The sequence below is a fragment of the Salmo salar genome, chromosome 19 (genome assembly GCF_965601325.2).
Source record: "Salmo salar chromosome 19, fSalSal1, whole genome shotgun sequence".
Taxonomy (NCBI): Eukaryota; Metazoa; Chordata; class Actinopteri; order Salmoniformes; family Salmonidae; genus Salmo; species Salmo salar.
In genome coordinates, this window is record NC_138309.1 from 47,349,165 (window position 1) to 47,372,332 (window position 23,168).

A 23,168-nucleotide genomic window follows, 5' to 3' on the forward strand; every position below is an offset into this window, starting at 1 on the left:
TCAACTGCTAATATTGACGTTTTAGTCATTTAGCAGACGCTCTTATCCAAATCGAATTACAGGAGCAATTAGGGTTGAGTGCCTTGCTCAAGGGCACAAAGACAGATTTTTCACCTAGTCGGCTCGGGGATTCAAACCAGCGATCTTTCTGTTACTGGCCCAAAACTCTTAAAAGCTGCATTAACTAAAAACAGTATGGCAAAGTACTTCACTGAGGTTAATGACATCTTTCTAATTTCGTCCACTATCTCTGGAGGCAAGTATTAAGAGATTATAGAGCTATTCCTTATCTAACCTTAACAATTTTACATTTCAACTTCAATGGGCTATGGACGTGCCAAGGATCCCGAATAGCATGGCTCTGTTCTAGTAATGGCCAAAAAGAGCCACCTCTCAGAGATGACATCACTCTGTGGGCGTAACGCATGTCGGAAGTGCAGGTGCATCAGCATCACAACAAAAGCGAGACAGGCTGGCTGGTAACGGGGAAGCGATTTGATCCAGTTCACATAGCATCTGTCATTATTTATTAACGTTGTTCATTCCACACTCGGTAACATCGCAATGGCTTTGAATAAGAACAATTCTGAATCCGGAGGCGTCATTATCACCAACAATGAAAGGTGACGTTAGTTAGCTTATTCGTACTAGCGTAGTGCTTTTCAGTCAACGTGAGCAAGTTAGCTGTAAGCTAACTGTGTGCATATAGCTAGCTATGTAGTCTGTAGCTTATATTTTTGTGTAGTTTCCCAACTAGCCATTCAATGTTTTGTAGCTAATGTAGCGTTGCCATTGCGTATTATTTCAGGCACCAAGCTAACAGATCTTGCCTTGTGTCTTGTCAACACTTGGCCGGGACTCAGAAGCTAACCCTTGTTTACCATAATGATGGTTATCTTGTGTTGACTGCCGATCACGTCAACTCATCGGGTGAGGTTGAGCTAAGTTAGCCCCTACAAAGTTGCAAAATATAGCTAAATAACTAGCTAGCAAAGGATAGCCTGCTCTGGCAAATAGTGTAGGTCTTTTCCCGAACATAGCTAACGTTACGTATCTGTCATGCGGGTCTGGGGGTTAACAGGTAAGATGTAACTAGCCTCCTAGCCAGTCACCAGTGTTGGAAAAACGACCCAATTGTCATACTTGCGTAAAAGTAAAGATACCTTAATGTACTGAACAAAAATATAAACGCAACATGTGAAGCGTTTGTCCCGTGTTTCATGAACTGAAATAAAATATCAAACTATTGTTCCATACGCACCAAAAGCTTACTTCTGGCAAATTCACAAATTAGTTTACATCCCTGTTAGTGAACGTGTCTCCTTTGTCAAGATAATCCATCCACCTGACAAGGGTGGCATCTCAAGAAGCGGATTAAACAGTATGATCATTACACAGGTGAACCTTGTACTGGGGACAGTAAAAGGCCTCTCTAAAATGTGCAATTTTGTCACACAACACAATGCCACAGATGTTTAGAGGGAGCCCAGGACCTACACATCTGGCTTCTTCACCTGCGGGATTGTCTGAGACCAGCCCCTCAGACAGCTGATGAAATCGAGGAGTATTTCTGTCTAATGAAGCCCTTTTGTGGGAAAAAACACATTCTGATTGGTTGATTAGCCAAGTGGGTGGTCCTATGCCCACCCATGGCTGCGCTCCTGCCCAGTCATGTGAAATCCATAGATTAGGGTCTAATGAATTTATTTCAATTTACTGATTTCCTTATATGAACTGTAACTCAGTAAAATTGTTAATTGTTGCATGTTTTATTTTTGTTCAGTATAGAAAATGACTAGTGAAAGTCACCCAGTGTAGTAATACATGTGTAAAAGTATTTTGTTTTTAAATATACTTAAGTATTAAAAGTATAAATCATTTCAAATTCCTTTATATCATGCAATCCAGATGACACAATTTTCTTGCTTTTATTTTATTTACGATAGCCAGGGGCACTCGAAGCATGTGTGTTTTTAGTGAGTCAGCCAGATCAGAGGCAGTAGGGATGACCAGGGGTGTTCTCTTGATTGGACCATTGTCCTGCTAACCCTTTGAAATGTATTGAGCACTTTTGGGTGTCAGGGAAAATGTATGGAGTTTATTATGTATGGACTTTATTTTCTTTAGGAATGTAGTGAAGTAAAAGTTAAATAGTAGAGTACAGATACACCCCCCCCCCCCCCCCCCCCCTCCCCCCAAAAATTAAGTAGTACATTAAAATATTTTTACACCACTGCCAGCCACTAGTGTCACCAGGCCCAAGCCTATTATACCTTACTAGGTCTTTACTGCAGAGAGGCAATGGACCCTTTTTAGGTAACTGACCAACTTGGACCCTTTTTTAGGTAACTGACCAACTTGAACCCCTTATTAGGTAACTGACCAACTTGGACCCCTTTTTAGGTAACTGACCAACTTGGACCCCTTTTTAGGTAACTGACCAACTTGGACAGTTACACAATGCCCCCTAATCTCTTAAACCTGTTTATTTTCTGTTTTTTTGGTGTGTTTCTAGCTCCGTGTGTGGTTATGAAAAAGGATGATTGTCATGTTGATTTTAGGTAAAGTAACAATGAATTGGCTTACAACATCAACCTTATATGTAGCAAATATGTGTCATCAGTGTGTTGATGAGCTATGAGAATGTGGAGCTGGTCTTCTGTGAAGCAGAGTGCCTGCCTGATGCCTTCAGGAAGAGTAAGAAGGGGAGTATCTTCCTGACCCCCTTCAGGGTAAGAGGAGACACACTTTCTTACCATGCAAACATATTATACAACCAACCCCTTATCCCCTAACCTATAGGCACCTGTCTAGGTATGAAAGGATGGCTGTAAACCAAGTTGTCTCTCATCAGGTGATATTTGTTGCAAAGGGCAGTCGTGATGCTCTGCAGTCCTTCATGATGCCTTTCTACCTGATGAAGGGATGTGAGGTCAAACAGCCTGTCCTGGGGGCCAACTACATCAAAGGCACAGTCAGCGCAGAGCCCGGAGGTGTGTTTGTGTGTGAGAGAGGGCGAGAGAGAGAGGGAGTCTATTACTGTGTTTCCCACAAGCCCTCAATGAACTTCACACTCATTACCTGAGAAATATACTATGTACATTTATGAGACATATCTAGCCAAGGACCACTGCTGTGCTAAAAATTGACTTTAAAAATAGAAATCAGGATTATATTTATTTTAGTTTTGAAAGTTGGTAACTGTACTTCTCACTTTCCAGGAGGCTGGGAGGGCTGTGCCACCTTTAAGCTGGTTTTTGCTGCAGGAGGAGCCATAGAGTTTGGACAGTACATGTTACAGGTCGCTGCACAAGGTAAAGGACTTTCGGAGCTGATTCTGTGATCAATTTACCCAATGACTATCTCCTTTTAAATAGCTAGATTTAAATGATGTCTTTCCCCCTCTCCTCTTCCCCTGTGCAGCATCCAGGGGGCAGCCTGTGAGTGGTGGCTTTGGGGGCTGTCCCTACATGGGCAATGGGGCCTATGCCTACCCTCCTCCCCCAGCCAATGGGTACCCGGCGGGACCCCCACCCGGGTACTCCTACCCCAACCCCCCTCCACAAGGTACGGATCAGACAGACTACTGTTGTCTTCCTATGTATTTATTTTTGTACTTGTCTAATTGAAAATGGGAAAACCTAAGTTAATCATAACCAGTCCATGTAATAATGTGTTTCATATGTACTGTCTGTTTCTCTGCAGGTGTATTCTACCCCAACCCACCAGCGTTTGATGGTCCTGCGGCCTACATGCCCCCTCCTCCCTACTCCGCCCCCCTGGGACAGCAGGCCCCCCACGACCCTGCCCTGCCTTCCACACCTGCAGGTCAGAATACATTTTGGTTCTTTCTTTCCTTTTTCTTTCTTTTGCAAAGTTCCTTCAGTAATGGTAGTTTAATTAGCGTGATGTGAGTGATCCCATGCTGCCGACACATTAAGTAAGGACAATGAATTCACTTCTCTTGGTTTCTGTGTTTCTCCCCCACTTCTCTCTCTTTTCACTGGTGTTTCTCTCTCCTTCCACCAGCGGAGGCAAAGGCAGCAGAGGCAGCAACCAGTGGCAGCTGTTCCACACTTCCTCCCACCTACTTGCCACAGGTACCCCTTTACCACTTTTTTACCACTCTAAATCTGACTTGTAGGAACACATTTTAATCTAATAGACATACAGTACCAGCCAAAAGTTTGGACACACCTACTCATTCAAGAGTTAATATTTTTTTTTATACTATTTTCTACATTGTAGAATAATAGTGAAGACCTCAAAACTATGAAATAACATCTATGGAATCAGGTAGTAACCAAAAAAAGCGTTAAACAAATCCAAATATATTTGAGATTCTTCAAAGTAGCCACCCTTTGCCTTGATGACAGCTTTGCCCACTCTTTGCATTCTCTCAACCAGCTTCACCTGGAATGCTTTTCCAACAGTCTTGAAGGAGTTCCCACATATGCGGAGCACTTGTTGGCTGCTTTTCCTCCACTCTGGGGTCCAACTCATCCCAAACCATCTCAATTGGTTTGAGGTCGGGTGATTGTGGAGGCCAGGTCATCTGATGCAGTACTCCATCACTCTCCTTGGTCAAATAGCCCTTACACAGCCTGGAGGTGTGCTTTGGGTCATTGTCCTTTTGAAAAACAAATGACCGTCCCACTAAGCACAAACCATATGAGATGGTTTATCGCTGCAGAATGCTGTGGTAGCCATGCTGGTTAAGTGTGCCTTGAATTCTAAATAAATCACAATGTCACCAGCAAAGCACCCCCCGCACCATCACACCACCTCCTCCATGCTTTATGGTGGGAACCACACATGCAGAGATTATCCATTCACCTACTATGCGTTCCACAAAGACACAGCGGTTGGAACCAAAAATCTCTAATTTGGACTCATCAGTCCAAAGGACAGATTTCCACTGGTCTAATGTCCATTGCTTGTGTTTCTTGGCCCAAGCAAGTCTCTTCTTCTTATTGGTGTCCTTTAGTAGTGGTTTCTTTGCAGCAATTTGACCATGAAGGCCTGATTCACGCAGTCTCCTCTGAACACTTGATGTTGAGATGTTCCGGTTACTTGCACTCTGTGAAGCATTTATTTGGGCTGCCATTTCTGCGGCTGGTAACTCTAATGAATTTACCTCTGCAGCAGAGGTAACTCTGTGTCTTCCTTTCCTGTGGTGGTCCTCATGAGAGCCGGGTTCATCATAGCGCTTGATGGGTTTTTGCGACTGCACTTGAAGAATCTTTCAACGTTTTTGAAATGTTTCGGATTGACTGATCTTCATCTCTTAAAGTAATGATGGACTGTCATTTCACTTTGCTTATTTGAGCTGTTCTTGCCATAATATGGACTTGGTCTTTAACTAAATAGGGCTGGCTATCTTCTGTATACCACCCCTACTTTGTCACAAGACAACTGATTGGCTCAAACGCATTAGGAAGGAAAGAAATTCCACAAATGAACTTTTAAGAAGGCACACCTGTTAATTGAAATGCATTCCAGGTGACTACCTCATGAAGCTGGTTGAGAGGATGCCAAGAGTGTGTAAAGCTGGCAAAGGGTGGCTACTTTGAAGAATCTAATATTTATCATTTTTTTAACACTTTTTGTTGTTGGTTGCTACATTATTTCATAGTTTTGATGTTTTCACAATTTTTCTACAATGTAGAAAATGGTACAAATAAGGAAAAACCCTTGAAAGAGTAGGTGTCCAAACTTTGGACTGGTACTGTAATTAACATAAGTTTCGATTTCGAAGGGTATGGATTCTCCCCATTTTTATATTTAAATTGTTTGTACTTTGGTCCAGCATCAGGTATGAGAGGCAGGGTCATGCAGACAGCTGCTCGACCAATAAACAAAGAGCAGGTCAGAGTACAGCCAATGAATGCTGTGCAGGAAGCAGCACAGGACCAATGAGAGCGCACTGTAGTGCTTTTAACTCAGTTTGTTGTTCTCCATACTGTGTATATCTGTAATGTTTTTCTCCTCTTCTCCAGGACAACCCACCCCCCTACTCCCCTACTGAAGACAAGAAGACCAAGTAGAGAGACTGTATCTCAGCTCCCACCCCTCCTTCACACGGCCTGTACCACCCCCCTATCTCTCCATCCGTATGATGTCTTTGTTCCTCCTTTCTCTTCCACAAACCCCTCCTTTTGGTCTCTCTCCTCTCGGTCTACCTTGCTCCCTTTTTAAGTCTCTCCCCCTCCCCCCTCCTCCCCTCTGGCCAGTCTCTTAACTCACAACCAGCTAGCTATGTTAGCTCCACTCTCCCCAGCTCGTGTACAGGCAGTTACCTTCTGAGTTCCACTAAACAGTTCTCTCCACCTGACTTTAACTAAACAGTGTTACTTACAGCTTTTCTAGTGGTTGATGATATGATTGTAGCTTGTTTGAGCCAAAGATGTCAGGAAAAAGGGGAATATTAAGTTAAGACAGAGGTGTTTTTGACTGAGGTTTTAGTAGTATTCTTGGGTACCTGCCTTTTTCTGCATTGCCAAACACTACATTTTCTTGCCAGATCGGAAAACGGCAAGTTGGCTAAAGCAGATACGGACAGGCATGCAGGCTCAAGGTTTAGCAGGTCGTTTTGGTGAGAACCTGGTTTATTTAATAAGACCGTTGATGACTAATTGAACTGGACTGAATTAAGTGATTTCTCAGCTATCCAGGGGCTAGTGAAAGGCTGTATATTGTTGATTTAGTTTATTATTTGTCTGTACATGCTTTTAATGTGACACCTTTTAATGAGAGGATAGCAGTAGATCATTAGACCAGGTCTTTGTTGAAATTTTACATATCTTACATTTTACATTTACATTTAAGTCATTTAGCAGACGCTCTTATCCAGAGCGACTTACAATATCTGAAATGACACCCTTCTATAAAGGGAATATAGTGTAATTTGAGACTTTCCCGTTGTGTTGATAGGAACCAAAATGTTCAGTATAGTGGACAGCTAGCTAGAACACTAAGAATCCCTGATCCTAGTTGAACTATCAAACTACATGGAAAGATGATCTTAGCTATCTGCGACTTCCTGTGTGTGTGTATATAGAGCAGTTGCCCTATGATGTCATGTCCTGTGTCACTCTTCTGAACATTCTAGAACTCACCACATCACATCAAGGAATTAAACAAATGAAATAGTTCCTTGCATCACATCACCCTGCGTTGTTCTGGACTAACAGATTAGATCAATAGTCACTTCTCTCACATCTAACAACACTGATGGCTATCAACTTCTCTTGTGGTGTGTCCTTTACTGACATGTTTGAGGTCAGTCTCCTGAATCTGATCTGAGCACCTTAATATTTGGGCATCTCTTTTTCTCTCTGGCACAATGCAGCTGGCAGATTCTTTGCACTTTCAGAATGCTATGCATCGGGCCTCTTCGCGCCTGCCATGGCTATGTGTATAGTAAAAAAAAAATCGGATATGGCTATATTTATTTCAAGTTCCCACTAATTTATTGATTAATTCATTTGAAATGGTCAAATATATTATTAAAAAGACCAAAGCATGGGCTCAATTGTAACTAATATGGATTGGATTTTTATTAAACTGATCTTGTGATGTGAAGTGTGTCCATTTTATTCATTTGACAGTAGTTCATTTTTCTGTACACATTGTGATGCAAGCCTGGGTACCTGACTTTCTGTATTTTTACACGCTACGTCATTGCCTTGTTTGACAAAACGTCAAGCTGTCTAAATCAGAAGACTACATTTTAAATACCATATTTGTCCAGTTCCAACTTCCAACACAAAGTAGTGCAAAACATTTAACGTCAGCTTCAGTAGAAATCCAACAGGAACTTTTGTGGAATTTCTTCGGCGTTTAGGGATCCTAGAAATGTGCTTTTCCCTTCTCTTATGGAAAACCGGTTTCCCGCACAGTAGTCATTTCCAGTTCCTAACTGTGCTCACGGTTCTGAGAACTTGCAAATCCACATCAGTATCCCAAAGACTAGTCCACTGTCCCGAGTGATCCCATATTTCAGAACATAAACAGTGCAGAAGAGTCCCGTGTCACATATGTACTTACCAGTCGCTCTCGTTCAAGTCAGTGTCCCACAACAGGACTGTAAAAACATCTGTACAGTAAGGCGAGATCACAACACTCATCAGCTTTACAAGACTAGCCCCTTATGACATTGTTAGCTCAGTTGTTCCCTTTCGTGTTGTCGTCATGGCGAGCAGAGGGTGATGCTGACGCCCTCCCCTATCCGTCAGGCGGGGGAACAGCTCCTGAGTGAAGGCACAGTAGAAGGAATGCAGCCTCATCTGCCTGTCTCCGTAGTACGTCAGCGTTCCCGCCTCGTAATCCAGCAGCATTCCAATGTGGTGGTAGTGGCCAGCCACCGTCTCCCGGCGCCCGCTGTGCCAGGCGTTCAGCTGATCCTCATCCAGCTGGAGGCTCCAGGACAGATCGTTCATTCCCACCATGCTACTCTTTTCCCTTTTCCTTCCTGGGGATGCCCTCATAGGTGAACTGGGGGAGAGATGCAGGGGTCAAAGGTTATGTTGGGAAGTCTCAAAAGACACAGGTGCAATTCTATAGCCCCCAAACTCAACTCTGGACCTGGAAGCCAGTTACACTGCTCCCCCCGTTGTCAGTTGAATACCCCTGCTCTGGGCTACCATGGCCTTAACACACTCTTACCCCCAGGTAGGGCTATGGCTTTGGACATCTCCAGCTCCCAGTACTGCTTTCTGTGTTTGAAGCCCTGGAAGCAGAGCACCTGCCAGGTGTGGTCAAAGCGAGTCTCGTGGGCGGGGACACGAGTCTCGTGGGCGGGGACACGGCGCGGCGGTCAGGTGTTCTGCCTGTCGGTTCTCCTGGGAGAGTACCAGGTGACTGTTGACCCGTACGAGGGTCAGAGTGCAGTGGTCTGTGGAGGGAGCATGTGAGAAGATGCATATTAGTCACAATTGGCTCTAAAACAGTGGATAGGTGATACATCACGGTTATGTTGGCAAACTTTTTAACATCATTCAGGTCACTAAATATAGAGCCCAGAATAAATCGCTATGCTATTATTTACAGTTACAGAGAGTTGTTTTTTTTATAATAAAGTAAGGTATGACCATATACATTCACTGAGGCCTTTTTTCCAAGCTGGGTGACATGGAGCAGCAGGGCTGAGGACCACAGCCAGGACGGGGCGTTTATCCTGGGGAGAAACACAGAGACATTTTAACAGATTGGAGATGACTATGCATAAGGCTGGGTGTTGTTTCTATCTAAATATAGAGCATTTACCTTTAACACAGTGAGACAATATACTCCTCATACAATAAGGTTACCTTGCTTGTCCTGCCCCACAGCTGTAGAGACAGCCTTCTCCTTCATACAGTGAGGTAAGGTTACCTTGCTTGTCCTGCCCCACAGCTGTAGAGACAGCCTTCTCCTTCATACAGTGAGGTAAGGTTACCTTGCTTGTCCTGCCCCACAGCTGTAGAGACAGCCTTCTCCTTCATACAGTGAGGTAAGGTTACCTTGCTTGTCCTGCCCCACAGCCTTCTCCAGGTCCTCAGATACTAGTTTGGAGATCCGTGACAGGATGTCTGTCACCCCGCTGAGCCTCTCCTACAGGTTAAGGGTCACATCCACCGGAATGTCCTTCATAGGAGGGACCTCCACCAGCCGAGACTCCTACAGAGGATATGAAGAAAATATGATATAATTAGATTTATGTTAATAATAATAATACAATATGAGGTTTCCATCCCAAAGCTACTTATATGTATACATTCACTACATTACCAAAAGTATGTGGATACCTGCTTGTCGAACATCTCATTACAAAAACATGGGCATTAATAAGGAGTTGGTCCCCCCCTTTGCTGCTATAACAGCCTCCACTCTTCTTGGAAGGCTTTCCACTAGATGTTGGAACATTGCTACAGGGACTTGCTTCCATTCAGTGACAAGAGCATTAGTGAGGTCGGGCACTGATGTTGGGAGTTTAGGCCTGGCTCACAGTCGGTGTTCCAATTCATCCCAAAGGTGTTTGATGGGGTTGAGGCCAGGGCTCTGTGCAGGCCAGTCAAGTTCTTCCACACTGAAATCGACAAACCATTTCTGAATGGACCTCGCTTTGTGTATGGGGGCATTGTCATGCTGAAACAAGAAAGGGCCTCCCCTCACTATGCATTGGGGTAGGTAGCGGTCTCCTGGCATCTGCCAAACCCAGATTCGTCCGTCGGACTGCCAGATGGTGAAGCGTGATTCATCACTCCAGAGAACGCGTTTCCACTGCTCCAGAGTCCAATGGTGGCGAGCTTTATACCACTCCAGCCGACGCTTGGCGTTGCGCATGGTGATCTTAGGCTTGTGTGTGGATGCTCGGCCATGGAAACCCATTTCGTGAAGCTGCTGATGAACAGTTCTTATGCTAACGTTGCTTCCAGAGGCAGTTTGGTACTCGGTAGTGAGTGTTGCAAACCGAGTACAGATGATTTGTACACGCTTCAGCACTCGGCGGTCCCGTTCTGTGAGCCTGTGTGGCATACCACTTCGCAGCTGAGTTGTTGTTGCTCCTAGACATTTCCACTTCACAATTACAGCACTTACAGTTGACTGGGACAGCTCATGCAGGGCAGAAATTTAACGAACTGACTTGTTGGAAAGGTGGCATCCTATGACGTTGCACGTTGAAAGTCACTGAACTCTTCAGTAAGGTCATTCTACTGCCAGTGTTTGTCTATGGAGATTGCATGGCCGTGTGCTCGATTTTATACATCTGTCAGCTACAGATGTGGCTGAAATAGCAAAATACACAAATTTGATGGGGTGTCCACATACACTATATATAAAAGTATTTGTGTATTTGATCTATGTAAATAAATGAATATAAAACAGCTGAAAAACTGAAGGACTATATGGTGGAGGCCTAACCATTTCCCAGCATTATAATACTCTTCATCAACCATCTCAATGATTACCTTCCTCTGATCAAGCCATGAACTGTCCATCTCCATCTTTGGAGGAAGCACTCAAAGACTTGGTGTCTATTGGTTGACCTAACTAGAGCTGGGCTATTCATGACGATGTATTGGTTGACCTAACTAGAGCTGGGCTACCCATGATTTTATTTATTTCATCTTTATTTAACCAGGTAGGCAAGTTGAGAACAAGTTCTCATTTGCAATTGCGACCTGGCCAAGATAAAGCAAAGCAGTTTGACACACAACAACACAGAGTTACACATGGAGTAAAACAAACATACAGTCAATAATACAGTCGAAAAATAAGTCTATATACAATGTGAGCAAATGAGGTGAGATAATGGAGGTAAAGGCAAAAAAAGGCCATGGTGGCGAAGTAAATACAATATAGCAAGTAAAAAACACTGGAATGGTAGATTTGCAGTGGAAGAAAGTGCGAAATAGAAATAATGGGGTGCAAAGGAGCAAAATAAATAAATACAGTAGGGGAAGAGGTAGTTGTTTGGGCTAAATTATAGATGAGCTATGTACAGGTGCAGTAATCTGTGAGCTGCTCTGACAGCTGGTGCTTAAAGCTAGTGAGGGAGATAAGTGTTTCCAGTTTCAGAGACTTTTGTAGTTTGTTCCAGTTATTGGCAGCAGAGAACTGGAAGGAGAGGTGGCCGAAGGAGGAATTGGCTTTGGGGGTGACCAGAGATGATGATGTATTGGTTGACCTAACTAGAGCTGGGTTACTCATGATGATGTATTGGTTGACCTAACTAGAGCTGGGTTACCCATGATGATGTATTGGTTGACCTAACTAGAGCTGGGTTACTCATGATGATGTATTGGTTGACCTAACTAGAGCTGGGTTACTCATGATGATGTATTGGTTGACCTAACTAGAGCTGGGTTACCCATGATGATGTATTGGTTGACCTAACTAGAGCTGGGTTACTCATGATGATGTATTGGTTGACCTAACTAGAGCTGGGTTACTCATGATGATGTATTGGTTGACCTAACTAGAGCTGGGCTACTCATGATGATGTATTGGTTGACCTAACTAGAGCTGGGCTACTCATGATGATGTATTGGTTGACCTAACTAGAGCTGGGTTACCCATGATGATGTATTGGTTGACCTAACTAGAGCTGGGTTACCCATGATGATGTATTGGTTGACCTAACTAGAGCTGGGTTACCCATGATGATGTATTGGTTGACCTAACTAGAGCTGGGCTACTCATGATGATGTATTGGTTGACCTAACTAGAGCTGGGTTACCCATGATGATGTATTGGTTGACCTAACTAGAGCTGGCCTACTCATGATGATGTATTGGTTGACCTAACTAGAGCTGGGTTACCCATGATGATGTATTGGTTGACCTAACTAGAGCTGGGTTACCCATGATGATGTATTGGTTGACCTAACTAGAGCTGGGCTACTCATGATGATGTATTGGTTGACCTAACTAGAGCTGGGTTACCCATGATGATGTATTGGTTGACCTAACTAGAGCTGGGTTACCCATGATGATGTATTGGTTGACCTAACTAGAGCTGGGCTACTCATGATGATGTATTGGTTGACCTAACTAGAGCTGGGTTACCCATGATGATGTATTGGTTGACCTAACTAGAGCTGGGTTACCCATGATGATGTATTGGTTGACCTAACTAGAGCTGGGCTACTCATGATGATGTATTGGTTGACCTAACTAGAGCTGGGCTTACTCATGATGATGTATTGGTTGACCTAACTAGAGCTGGGTTACTCATGATGATGTATTGGTTGACCTAACTAGAGCTGGGTTACCCATGATGATGTATTGGTTGACCTAACTAGAGTTGGGTTACCCATGATGATGTATTGGTTGACCTAACTAGAGCTGGGTTACCCATGATGATGTATTGGTTGACCTAACTAGAGCTGGGTTACCCATGATGATGTATTGGTTGACCTAACTAGAGCTGGGTTACCCATGATGATGTATTGGTTGACCTAACTAGAGCTGGGTTACCCATGATGATGTATTGGTTGACCTAACTAGAGCTGGGCTACTCATGATGATGTATTGGTTGACCTAACTAGAGCTGGGTTACCCATGATGATGTATTGGTTGACCTAACTAGAGCTGGGCTACTCATGATGATGTATTGGTTGACCTAACTAGAGCTGGGTTACCCATGATGATGTATTGGTTGACCTAACTAGAGCTGGGTTACCCATGATGATGTATTGGTTGACCTAACTAGAGCTGGGCTACTCATGATGATGTATTGGTTGACCTAACTAGAGCTGGGCTACTCATGATGATGTATTGGTTGACCTAACTAGAGCTGGGTTACTCAAGATGATGTATTGGTTGACCTAACTAGAGCTGGGTTACCCATGATGATGTATTGGTTGACCTAACTAGAGCTGGGTTACCCATGATGATGTATTGGTTGACCTAACTAGAGCTGGGTTACTCATGATGATGTATTGGTTGACCTAACTAGAGCTGGGTTACCCATGATGATGTATTGGTTGACCTAACTAGAGCTGGGTTACTCATGATGATGTATTGGTTGACCTAACTAGAGCTGGGTTACCCATGATGATGTATTGGTTGACCTAACTAGAGCTGGGTTACTCATGATGATGTATTGGTTGACCTAACTAGAGCTGGGTTACCCATGATGATGTATTGGTTGACCTAACTAGAGCTGGGTTACTCATGATGATGTATTGCTTGTTTGTTTTTTTGCTTTTGAAACGCTTTGAGATTTTTATGAAAAGAGCTATAGAAATTTGATGAATTATCATTATTCATTATTATTATTATAATAAATGTCGATTTGGGTATTTCCCCTTAATATCGTTGAAGATTATACAATATAATATAAAATAATTAAGCCTATTTTTTCTACTGTTGATCAGAAGGGTAAAACATTACAGATAGACGTGTTAGTGCTAAATATCAAGGTTGTCGATATTTACATGTTTTATTAGTCTGCTTGGTGTATACTAGGCTTGAGTCTCCTAATCTACAATTAGTGTTCTAGAATGCTTACATGTAAAACCAGCTCTAAGCTTATTGGCATACTGTATTTTCTAACCTGTATTAGCTGGGTGTCGGACAGGTTGCTAAGGGCTACGATCTGGCCCTGGCTTTCTCTGAGTTGCTGGGCCCTGTCCTGTAGCAGCTCCTCTAGCCGAGCCTCTGCCTGGAAGAGAGAAGCCCCCTCCTGCTCAATGAAGTTTCCCTGTAGACTCCTGTTTCTCTGCTAGGACCTCAAACAGCATGGAGAACTTGGCATTCACCCAGTGGGAGGTCTGCTGTAGGGTCATCTACAGAGGGTGAGAAGTTGGGGATGAGAACAGTAAGGGGGGGGGGGGGGGGTTACCATAAGGATAGTTTTTCAGATTGTAGTTTGGACTGCAGTGAGCGAGGTACTATCTAGAGGTCTTCACGGGTCCAACAAGTTGAACCCGTTCAGAAATGGATCCGTGAGTTTTCCCACCTGACCAATATGCATAAATACAAGGTCCCGAACAGTCATTCTGATTCCCATGTAAAATAGCCTTTTGAGTGACTAGAATTTCACCCATAATATGTTTTGGATACAAATGCTCAATTGTTTATGAATTACATTCATGTCTAACTACCAGGAAGTTTAAAAAGACAGGTTGAGTGGGCCGGGAACCGATATTCATGAGCCTTGACTGACAGCTCATTTGAAACGCTTATGAAATGGAATAAACGCAGCGTGTAAAGTGTTGGTCCCATGTTTCATGAACTGAAATAAAAGACCCCAGAAATGTTTGATACGCACAAAAAGCTTATTTATCTAAAATGTTGGCAACAAACTTGTTTACATCCCTGTTAGTGAGTATTTCTCCTTTACCAAGATAATCCATCCAACTGACAGGTGTGGCATATCAAGAAGCTGATTAGTATGGTCATTACACAGGTGCACCTTGTGCTGGGTACAAAAGGCCACTCTAAAATGTGCAGTTTTAGACCACGTGTAACCATGCCAGCCCAGAACCTCCACATCCGGCATCTTCACCTGCGGGATTGTCTGAGACCAGACACCCGAACAGCTGATGAAACGGAGGACTTTTTCTATCTGTAATAAAGCTCTTTTGTGGGGAGAAACGTATTCTGATTGGCTGGGCCTGGCTCCCAAGTGGGCATATGCCCTCCCAGCTCCACCCATGGCTGCGCCCCTGCCCAGACGTGAAATCCATAGATTTAGCCTAATGAATTTATATCAATTGACTGATTTCCTCATATGAACTGTAATTCAATAAAATTGTTGAAGTTGTTGCATGTTTTATGTTATCTACAGTTGAAGTCGGAAGTTTACATACTCTTAGGTTGGAGTCATTAAAACTTGTTTTTCAACCACTCCACAAATTTCTTGTTAACAAGCTCTAGTTTTGGCACGTCGGTTAGGACATCTAGTTTGTGCATGACACAAGTAATTTTTCCAACAATTGTTTACAGACAGATTATTTCACTTATAATTCACTGTATCACAATTCCAGTGTATTTGGCTAAGGTGTATGTAAACTTCCGACTTCAACTGTATAAAGCATTAATGCAAACACGTCCAATGTATCTGACGTCTCTAATCTGTTAGAATTACTCATTAGAAAACTAGGTCAATGAATTACATTGACCTGGTTTTCCCCCTAGTTTCTACACAGATCGGAAAATGCGCCTTCAGTTATGCAGTTATGCTGCACCTTCCCCTCTGGGGAAATTCAAAATTCGGTTCTCACACTCCACCAATTTCTGATATTTTAAATGTTAATTGTGATTGTTTTTCTTAATGTGTACTGTATATGTCTTGTGTCTGTATATTTGTGGGTACATGTGTTTTTTCTTTGTATTGAAAACAGGGCTGTACTGTTAATATAAATAAGAGTATAATAATTTAAAAAAAGTATGTTGTGTTTATTATTTTGTTCAGTATATATTTACATATTAGCCCTATGTCAAGCAACTTGGATGCAGTGAGCAGTGTTCACACCAGCATCAACAGGTTTGTTGATTTGACAACTGTGTCAGACTTTTGGATGACAAATAACTGTCATCCAAAATTCCATGACCGTCACACACAGACAAATCTACTTTACTAGGAAAAGGAACCTATTTTCAATGTAGGCCTCTCCATTGACTATGTTGGTACTTTCACCAGTGTATTGAGTGTCACTATAAAAAAACAACTTTACCTTGGGCGATATTCTCTGTCAGCCCAGCTCCTTTCAGTCTCCATACATATTCCCACCTCCACCCCCTTCCTCCACAGTAGTGACTGTGGAAACAGATGGACAATACCACATTGAGTGTGTAGTAGAATATGAATTAAATTCCATGACAGCTGCAGCACACAAATGTTGACCGCAGGTAGTCCCCATCAGACAGAATGTAGTGTGTATATAGTCAGTGTTTTCCAGAAGTTAGTGTTGGGTCACAGGCAGCCAATGGGGCTGGGGCAGAATTCTTTTGACCCCTTTTTCTCCCCCATTTCATGATATGCAATTGGTAGTTACAACTCCCATATGGACTCAGGAAAGGCGAAGGTCGAGAGCCATGCGTCCTCCGAAACACGACCCCGCCAAGCCGCCCTGCTTCTTGTCGGAGGAAACACTGTACAGCTGGCGACTGAAGTCAGCGTGCATGCGCCCGGCCTGCCACAAGGAGTCGCTAGAGCGCGATGGGACAAGGACATCCGGATGACGCTGGGCCAATTGTGATACAGCCTGGGATCGAACCAGGGTCTGTAGTGACGCATCTAGCACTGCGATGCTGGGCCTTAGACCGCTGTGCCACTCGGGAGGCCCCCAGAACATATTTTATGTGTTAATCTCATTGACATCCACAAAAACATAGGAGTTACATAAGGTCTGTCTGACATTCACCTCTCGGTTCTCCCTCTCACACTCCACCAGCACCTCCTCGTGGTTCTTACACTCAGAGATGGCACACTCACAGCACACACACATGTTGTCTGTCCAGCAGTAGTACACCAGTGACTTCTTGTGTCAGTCACACAGAATCAGGGTCATGGCTCTGGCCATGTCGCCCCTCATAACTGGTACAGTGTCTCTACCGGACGCACCGGCACTGTTCGCTGAGGCCTCAGCCAGAGAGGACAGGGTCACGTTGCGATTCAGGACAAGCCTGGTGGTGAATTTCTCATTGCAGATAGGGCATGTCGGACTTGGACTTGGTGTCCCAGAGAGCCGTGATGCAGTCTCGACAGAAGGTGTGACTGCATGGGACGGTGACTGGGACCGTGAAGGGATCCAAACAAATGATGCAGGACAAATTGTGGGCCTCCATCACTCCAGTCGATCTGTCTACAGAACACTCCCCTTTAGGTCTGTGGAGAGAAATTCATGGGAGAAGTAGGACATGTGGGTTGCTGATACAGTAGCTCCATTACATGGATGTGGCTTTCAATATTGATTCTAAGATTGCTTCATGCATACTGTAGTCGTCATAATGTCACTTGAAAACCCAAACATTACTGTATACTATACTCGCCTACTGTATACTGGCCTTCTTATCGACAGCATCACTAGAGAAAGAGCCATTTAGAAGAATGACCATGGACCTTATCAGCAACTCGACGTTCCATTATGGGATGTCATTGCATGAGTCACACGATGCTACATAGGCTATACAGGGCTCAAGTGGAGGCTGCTGAGGGGAGAACGTTCATAATAATGGCTGGAAAGGAGTAAATGAAATGGTATCAAAAACATGGTTTTCAGATGTTTGATACCATTCCATTCACTCCATTCCACTCTATTCCAGGCATTATTATGAGCCGTCCTCCCCCCAGCAGCCTCCACTGGCTCCTACATATTATGCTGTGTGACCTGGAATTTTATTTCAGGAGTAGCAATGCCCCTAAAATTAAGGATTCTTGCTTTAATATCGCAAATATTTTTCATTGTGCTCTTAAATGTATTTGTGTGCGCCTACATTTTTCAACTTAGGCGCACAAATGCAGTTTAGGTAAGCATAGAGCCCTGCTATAGCAAAGCCAGCAGTTTGTAGCTAGCAAGCCTATATCAAATTAATGGAAATCATAGTAACGTTAGCTACTTTGTAACCATTGTTACAGTAAAAAGACAACTATCAAGTCGAAAGATGAGTACAGTTCTATGAATCAAAGGTAAAACACTTAACATATTGTCATTCTAAGATTCCATTTTAAAGTAAATGTAGCTCACCAGTGTAATAAATTAATATAGGGAATCTAATTTGAATACAGTAGCTGGGAATCCGCCTCGCCAAAATACATATGAAGCTCCATATGATGACGAAGTACTCATAAATATCATACGTGGCCTATACTCCACATGCCGGATGTTATAGTTAGCGTTTTTCGTCATTTCTCAATTCACCTCCAAAATGGCGTTGCGTATGCTTTGCTCCTCTGTGCTGCGAACGGGCACAGATATAGGGGTCAGCAATGCCAGAACATTTGGAACTGCAGGTACGATGTTATTGTTGACAGAATTATGGTTCCAAATTCAGGAATTATTAAAATGGCGAACACCCAAATTCAGGCATTATTAGAATGGCGAGCCTCTCGCAAGCGAATACCGAAAGCAAGGTTGCAGATCATGGCTACGTAAGTTAGCTGGCTAGTGGATACTCCCTGCTTAAGCCTTATAACGTTACTTGCATATCATATTTATTCTGGTAATATGTGTTTGTGAATTTCAGCAATTTTATGCCGACGGTCTGCTCCATTGGGACCAATGCCAAATGAGGACATAGACTACAAAAACTTGGAATCACTCGAAAAGTATCGCAGCTACACACGCTACCTCAAGAAAGCTGAGGAGGCGAAGAACACACCAGCCTGGTGGAAGACCTACAGACAGTATCAGGAGCAAGAGGACCCTGGGCATGGTGCGCAGTATTTTCTTATACACTGACACAATAACGTTATCTAATGTGCCCTCCTACAGTATGTTTACTTCAGCCTCTGCCAAGAGGTCTGGACCTTGCTTTATCACAGTGGTGGTAGTGCGCTTGTCCTGCATCTGCAGCTGAGTTACTGGTTCAAGTAGTGTTATCAGCCCAGTTTTAGAAGATCTGAAATATAAAGATGAATGTCAACTGACACAGAAGACATTTCAACCCTTTATTGTCTGGCATGCTCCGTTTTCTCTCCTGTATGTCATTCTGGTCCAGGTGTGGAGCGAGCCAACATTGGGCTGCCACATTGTCGGCCCTCCAGGGTGAAGGAAGCGAGGGAGCGGAAGAGGGTGGTGAAGGAGAACAGGCGTAGTTTAGAGCTGGAGAGAGCCATGCGTCTGCGTACCTGTAAGTTCCCCCAGCTTGGCCTGATATTTTTGAATACCAGGCCCCTACATACAGGAACCAGACATATTAGCTTAATTTCAAAGACTGTAACAGGTCATCTTGATTTAATATGGATGTTGTTTTTCCAGTTAAGGTCTCCCTGGATCGTGTGCAGGCAGGCTGGGAGGAGACGAGCGGCCCGTACCATGTCCAGAGGCTAGCGGATCACTATGGGATCTTCAAGGATCTGTTCCCCATGGCCTACTTCTACCCCCGCTTCATACTGCGTGTCAGCTACGGCCAGGACAGCCCAGCACAAGTACATTATGGGAACCACTTGACCCCCACAGAGGTAAGAGAAACGGATCGTAGGTGGATGCTGTAGTTTTCAGAACTGATTTACGGACAGATGTTACCTTTGTTCAGAGACACTTTTATTTAATTTCTTTTGCCCTCAGAATCCTGCGTATGTCTGTGTATTCTTCTATTTCACCTCCTCGCCTCTGTGTTTAACAGGCTGCTGTGGCGCCTCAGGTCAGTTTTGAGGCAGAGGAGGGCTCCATATGGACACTGCTGCTCACCAGTCCAGGTCAGACAGACACACACCATCAGAAAATACCAAGAATTGTATAATCCAGTTCTTAACATGTCCACATGGTGGCACTGTATGACAAAAGAAACATTTACTGCATGTTTTGTGTGTAAACCAATGATTTGTTTGTTTCAGATGAGCATCTGCTGGACAGTGAAGGGGAGTATGTGCACTGGCTGGTGTAAGTATTGCAATAATGATAATTGTATTGTGCTTTTGTCAAACTTGTAAGTGGTTTAAATAGTCTGGTGGTCGCCTACTCCTTCAACCATCAATATGATGATGATAATAATAATAATAATAATAATAATAAAAAAAATAAAAAAGTTTTTTTATATATAAATGTAACCTTTATTTAACTAGGCCAATGATGACCCTTTTTAAATCTGTTTTAAATTGATGATGAGCTCAGTTACCATCAGAAAATGTTTACACCTCTAATTTCAAATGACAAAAATCACAAATTGGTTGCCAAAAAAAGTGAGTCATTGACGTCCTCTTCTTGTTTCCAGTGGGAACATCCCAGGTGGGGCTGTGACCTCAGGAGAGGAGCTGTGTCCATACCTGGCCCCGATCCCCGCCAAGGGTACTGGCTTTCACCGCTATGTTTACATCCTGTTCAGACAGGAAGAAACCATCGACTTCCATGAAGACATCCGACCGCTGCCATGGTGAGGAAGAGGACATCCACAAGGGTCACTCGCGCTCCATGACATCAATCATCAATCCATAGGGTACCCAAACAGACGAACACACACAGTAACATGCTCCCCCCCTCTGTTCCCCAAGTGTGTCTCTGTCAGAGCGGAGCTTTAAGACGTTAGAGTTCTACAGGAAACACCAGGACAGCATGACTCCAGCAGGCCTCTCCTTCTTCCAGAGTCAGTGGGACCAGTCTGTTACCAACACTTTCCATAACATACTAGGTAAGTACACACAAGTTTTATGAGTGTGGCTGAACCTTTGGGAATGTTGCTGGCAATTTGATGTGTGCAAATGTATACTGAACAAAAATATATCAAAGCAACATGCAACAATTTCAATGAGTTTACTGTGTTACAGTTCATATAAGGAAATCAGTAAATTGATATACATTCATTAGGCCCTAATCTATGGATTTCACATGACTGGGAAGGGGTGCAGGCATAGGTCCACCCACTTGGCTAATCAGCCAATCAGAGTACATTTTTCCCCACAAAAGGGCTTTATTACAGACAGAAATACTCCTCGGTTTCATCAGCTGTCTGGGTGGCGGGTCTCAAACGATTCCGCAGGTGAAGAAGCCGGATGTGGAGGTCCTGGGCTGGCGTGGTCTGCGGTTGTGAGGCCGGTTGGACGTACTGCCAAATTCTCTAAAACTACGTTGGAGGTGGCTTATGGTAGAGAAATTAACATGAAATTCTGTCAACAGCTCTGGTGGACATTCCTGCAATTGCACGCTCCCACAACTTGAGACATTTGTGGCGTGACAACACTGCACATTTTAGTGACCTTTTATTGGCCCCATCACAAGGTGCACCTGTGTAATGGGCATGTTTTTTAATCAGCTTCTTGATATGCCACACCTGTCAGGGGAATGGATTATATTGGCAAAGGAGAAATGCTTACCAACAGGGATATAAACACATTTCTGGGATCTTTTATTTCAGCTCATGAAACCAATACTTTACATGTTGCATTTTATATTTTTCTTCAGTATACTTTGGTATACACTCATTGCAATGTATGTGCTGTGGCATCTTGTCTCTATTGCAGCTCAGCGATTGCAAACATGTCTCTTTACAAGAAAATCGTGGACCTTGAGTAATACTCTTTCTGGGAACGCTTTAGTGTGGGGATTTAATTGTGTGGGTGATTTTGTGATAAGTGTCTAGACTACTGGATCGGAAGGAAGAATGGGCGGGTTCTATCTTATCCTGAGGTGACATCATCGGCTATAATGTTGTAATGGACTGATTGCCTTCCGGAGGAAGTCAACATGGGGCTTTTTCAACATTGCAGCCGACAGTGCAGACAATATACCCACAATTCATCATGAATTTAATGCTCTCGAACACTAGGCCATGTTTGAGAGCAGGAAAAACGATGTTTTTACAGGTAAATTGTGACTGACTGATTTACGAACAATATTGAGCAGTTATTTATGATACAAGGTGATTTATAGATCAGTCAGTCTTGACTCCTCATTTAAGTCGGCTGTAATGTGGAACACACCGATCGTCTTTTCTCTTAGGAGGTCGTCGGGGGGGGCTGACATGAGATTCACCCATCCTCTCTCTCTTGGTCCCTCAGACATGAAAGAGCCAGTGTTTGAGTTTGAGCGGCCTCCTGTGTACCACCCTCCTCAGGTGAAGTACCCTCATGGACAGCCCCTACGGTACCTGGACAGGTACAGAGACGGACAGGAGCACACCTACGGAATCTACTGATGTGTGCAATCTGGATGGACACACACACAGTCCAATTATGGTGATGGATTGTGTTAATATAATAAAGCATTTTTTTTCTATGAAATGTATTTGTCTAGATGCTCTCTTGTGCACTTTTGATTTGCTTCTATTTCTGTCTGAATTCTCCCCTTTTTTTAAAAGAGGAAAGTTATTTTTAAACCAGCTGGGAACTGTTGCCAGTGTTGTGATACTGATGATTTGTCGCTCCAGATGGTTGTTTACATGGCAGGTTAGAATAAATAATGTGGCAGGTTAGCAGAGTTGGGTAGGTTACTTTCTAAATGTAATCCGTTACTAGTTACCTGTCCCAAATTGTAATCAGTAACGTAACTTGGATTACCCAAACTCGGTAAGGTAATCTGATTACATTCCATTACTTTCCCCTTAAGAGACAGAAGAAGACAAATGTATGTTAACAATAGAATGGCAGCTATTGCAGGATAAATCAATGTTAAAGTTTACATAGCTGGCCATATATGGATGTTAAATGTTACTTTATGGGTTGGTTATGTAGGCTTCTTCTAACCCATTGCTTTCTACTACATAGAATAATACGATTAAATGATATCTTTACATTAAAAACCAAAGTATCAGAATTCTAATAAATGTTATACCCCTTGATCTCCAAGAATAGGACATTGAAATATGGCAGTATACATTAGCTAAATTGTTTTACCTGAGCATGACCCCAAAACTAAGGACTTATTAGCCAGCCCTACTTTGTTGTTTATGATTTTGTTGTCATGGAGGACTGATTGGGCTCATGGATTTGAGTTGAAAAATAAATGCTGTGCTCATGGAATGGCATGTGCTATTTACCTGGGCTGGTGAGCAGCAGTGTCCATATGGAGCCCTCCTCTG

The 23,168-nt window shown here is 43.3% G+C and overlaps 2 protein-coding genes and 1 long non-coding RNA gene across 6 annotated transcripts; 2 read left to right on the plus strand and 1 right to left on the minus strand.

Moving 5' to 3' along the window:
* The first annotated feature begins 418 nt into the window (after positions 1 to 418).
* On the plus strand, positions 419 to 7,584 carry LOC106578876 (WW domain-binding protein 2). The gene is made up of 8 exons (XM_014158114.3): positions 419 to 623; positions 2,624 to 2,732; positions 2,855 to 2,993; positions 3,222 to 3,314; positions 3,424 to 3,567; positions 3,706 to 3,828; positions 4,030 to 4,100; positions 6,000 to 7,584. The coding sequence occupies exons 1-8, from the start codon at positions 565 to 567 to the stop codon at positions 6,045 to 6,047; spliced, it is 786 nt and encodes a 261-aa protein (XP_014013589.3). The 5' UTR covers positions 419 to 564; the 3' UTR covers positions 6,048 to 7,584.
* On the minus strand, positions 7,531 to 18,275 carry LOC106578877 (uncharacterized). 4 transcript variants are annotated; one of them, XR_001322533.3, is made up of 8 exons: positions 18,182 to 18,271; positions 16,859 to 17,322; positions 16,169 to 16,251; positions 14,044 to 14,275; positions 9,504 to 9,660; positions 9,100 to 9,178; positions 8,668 to 8,896; positions 7,531 to 8,496 (listed from the first exon to the last, which is right to left on the minus strand). It is a non-coding gene; the product is annotated as an uncharacterized LOC106578877 (long non-coding RNA). The 4 variants fall into 4 exon arrangements; XR_014381622.1 differs by having other exon boundaries at positions 9,312 to 9,660; positions 16,169 to 17,322; positions 18,182 to 18,275; XR_006760718.2 differs by having other exon boundaries at positions 16,169 to 17,322; positions 18,182 to 18,274.
* Positions 18,276 to 18,300: 25 nt separating this feature from the next.
* Positions 18,301 to 22,371, plus strand: LOC106578875 (large ribosomal subunit protein mL38). The gene is made up of 9 exons (XM_014158112.3): positions 18,301 to 18,447; positions 18,681 to 18,869; positions 19,155 to 19,286; positions 19,415 to 19,617; positions 19,782 to 19,854; positions 19,993 to 20,038; positions 20,370 to 20,528; positions 20,647 to 20,783; positions 22,150 to 22,371. The coding sequence occupies exons 1-9, from the start codon at positions 18,363 to 18,365 to the stop codon at positions 22,284 to 22,286; spliced, it is 1,161 nt and encodes a 386-aa protein (XP_014013587.2). The 5' UTR covers positions 18,301 to 18,362; the 3' UTR covers positions 22,287 to 22,371.
* Positions 22,372 to 23,168: the final 797 nt, after the last annotated feature.

What these genes read in the sequence shown, in the direction of transcription:
- LOC106578876 (XM_014158114.3), top strand. Translation starts at nt 565, where the DNA reads ATGGCTTTGAATAAGAACAATTCTGAATCCGGAGGCGTCATTATCACC. An exon ending in CCTGCCTTCCACACCTGCAG is followed by an intron (nt 3,829 to 4,029) that starts GTCAGAATACAT and finishes TCCTTCCACCAG; the next exon opens with CGGAGGCAAAGGCAGCAGAG. An exon ending in CTCCCACCTACTTGCCACAG is followed by an intron (nt 4,101 to 5,999) that starts GTACCCCTTTAC and finishes CCTCTTCTCCAG; the next exon opens with GACAACCCACCCCCCTACTC.
- LOC106578875 (XM_014158112.3), top strand. Translation starts at nt 18,363, where the DNA reads ATGGCGTTGCGTATGCTTTGCTCCTCTGTGCTGCGAACGGGCACAGAT. An exon ending in AGCCATGCGTCTGCGTACCT is followed by an intron (nt 19,287 to 19,414) that starts GTAAGTTCCCCC and finishes TTGTTTTTCCAG; the next exon opens with TTAAGGTCTCCCTGGATCGT. An exon ending in ACTGCTGCTCACCAGTCCAG is followed by an intron (nt 19,855 to 19,992) that starts GTCAGACAGACA and finishes TGTTTGTTTCAG; the next exon opens with ATGAGCATCTGCTGGACAGT.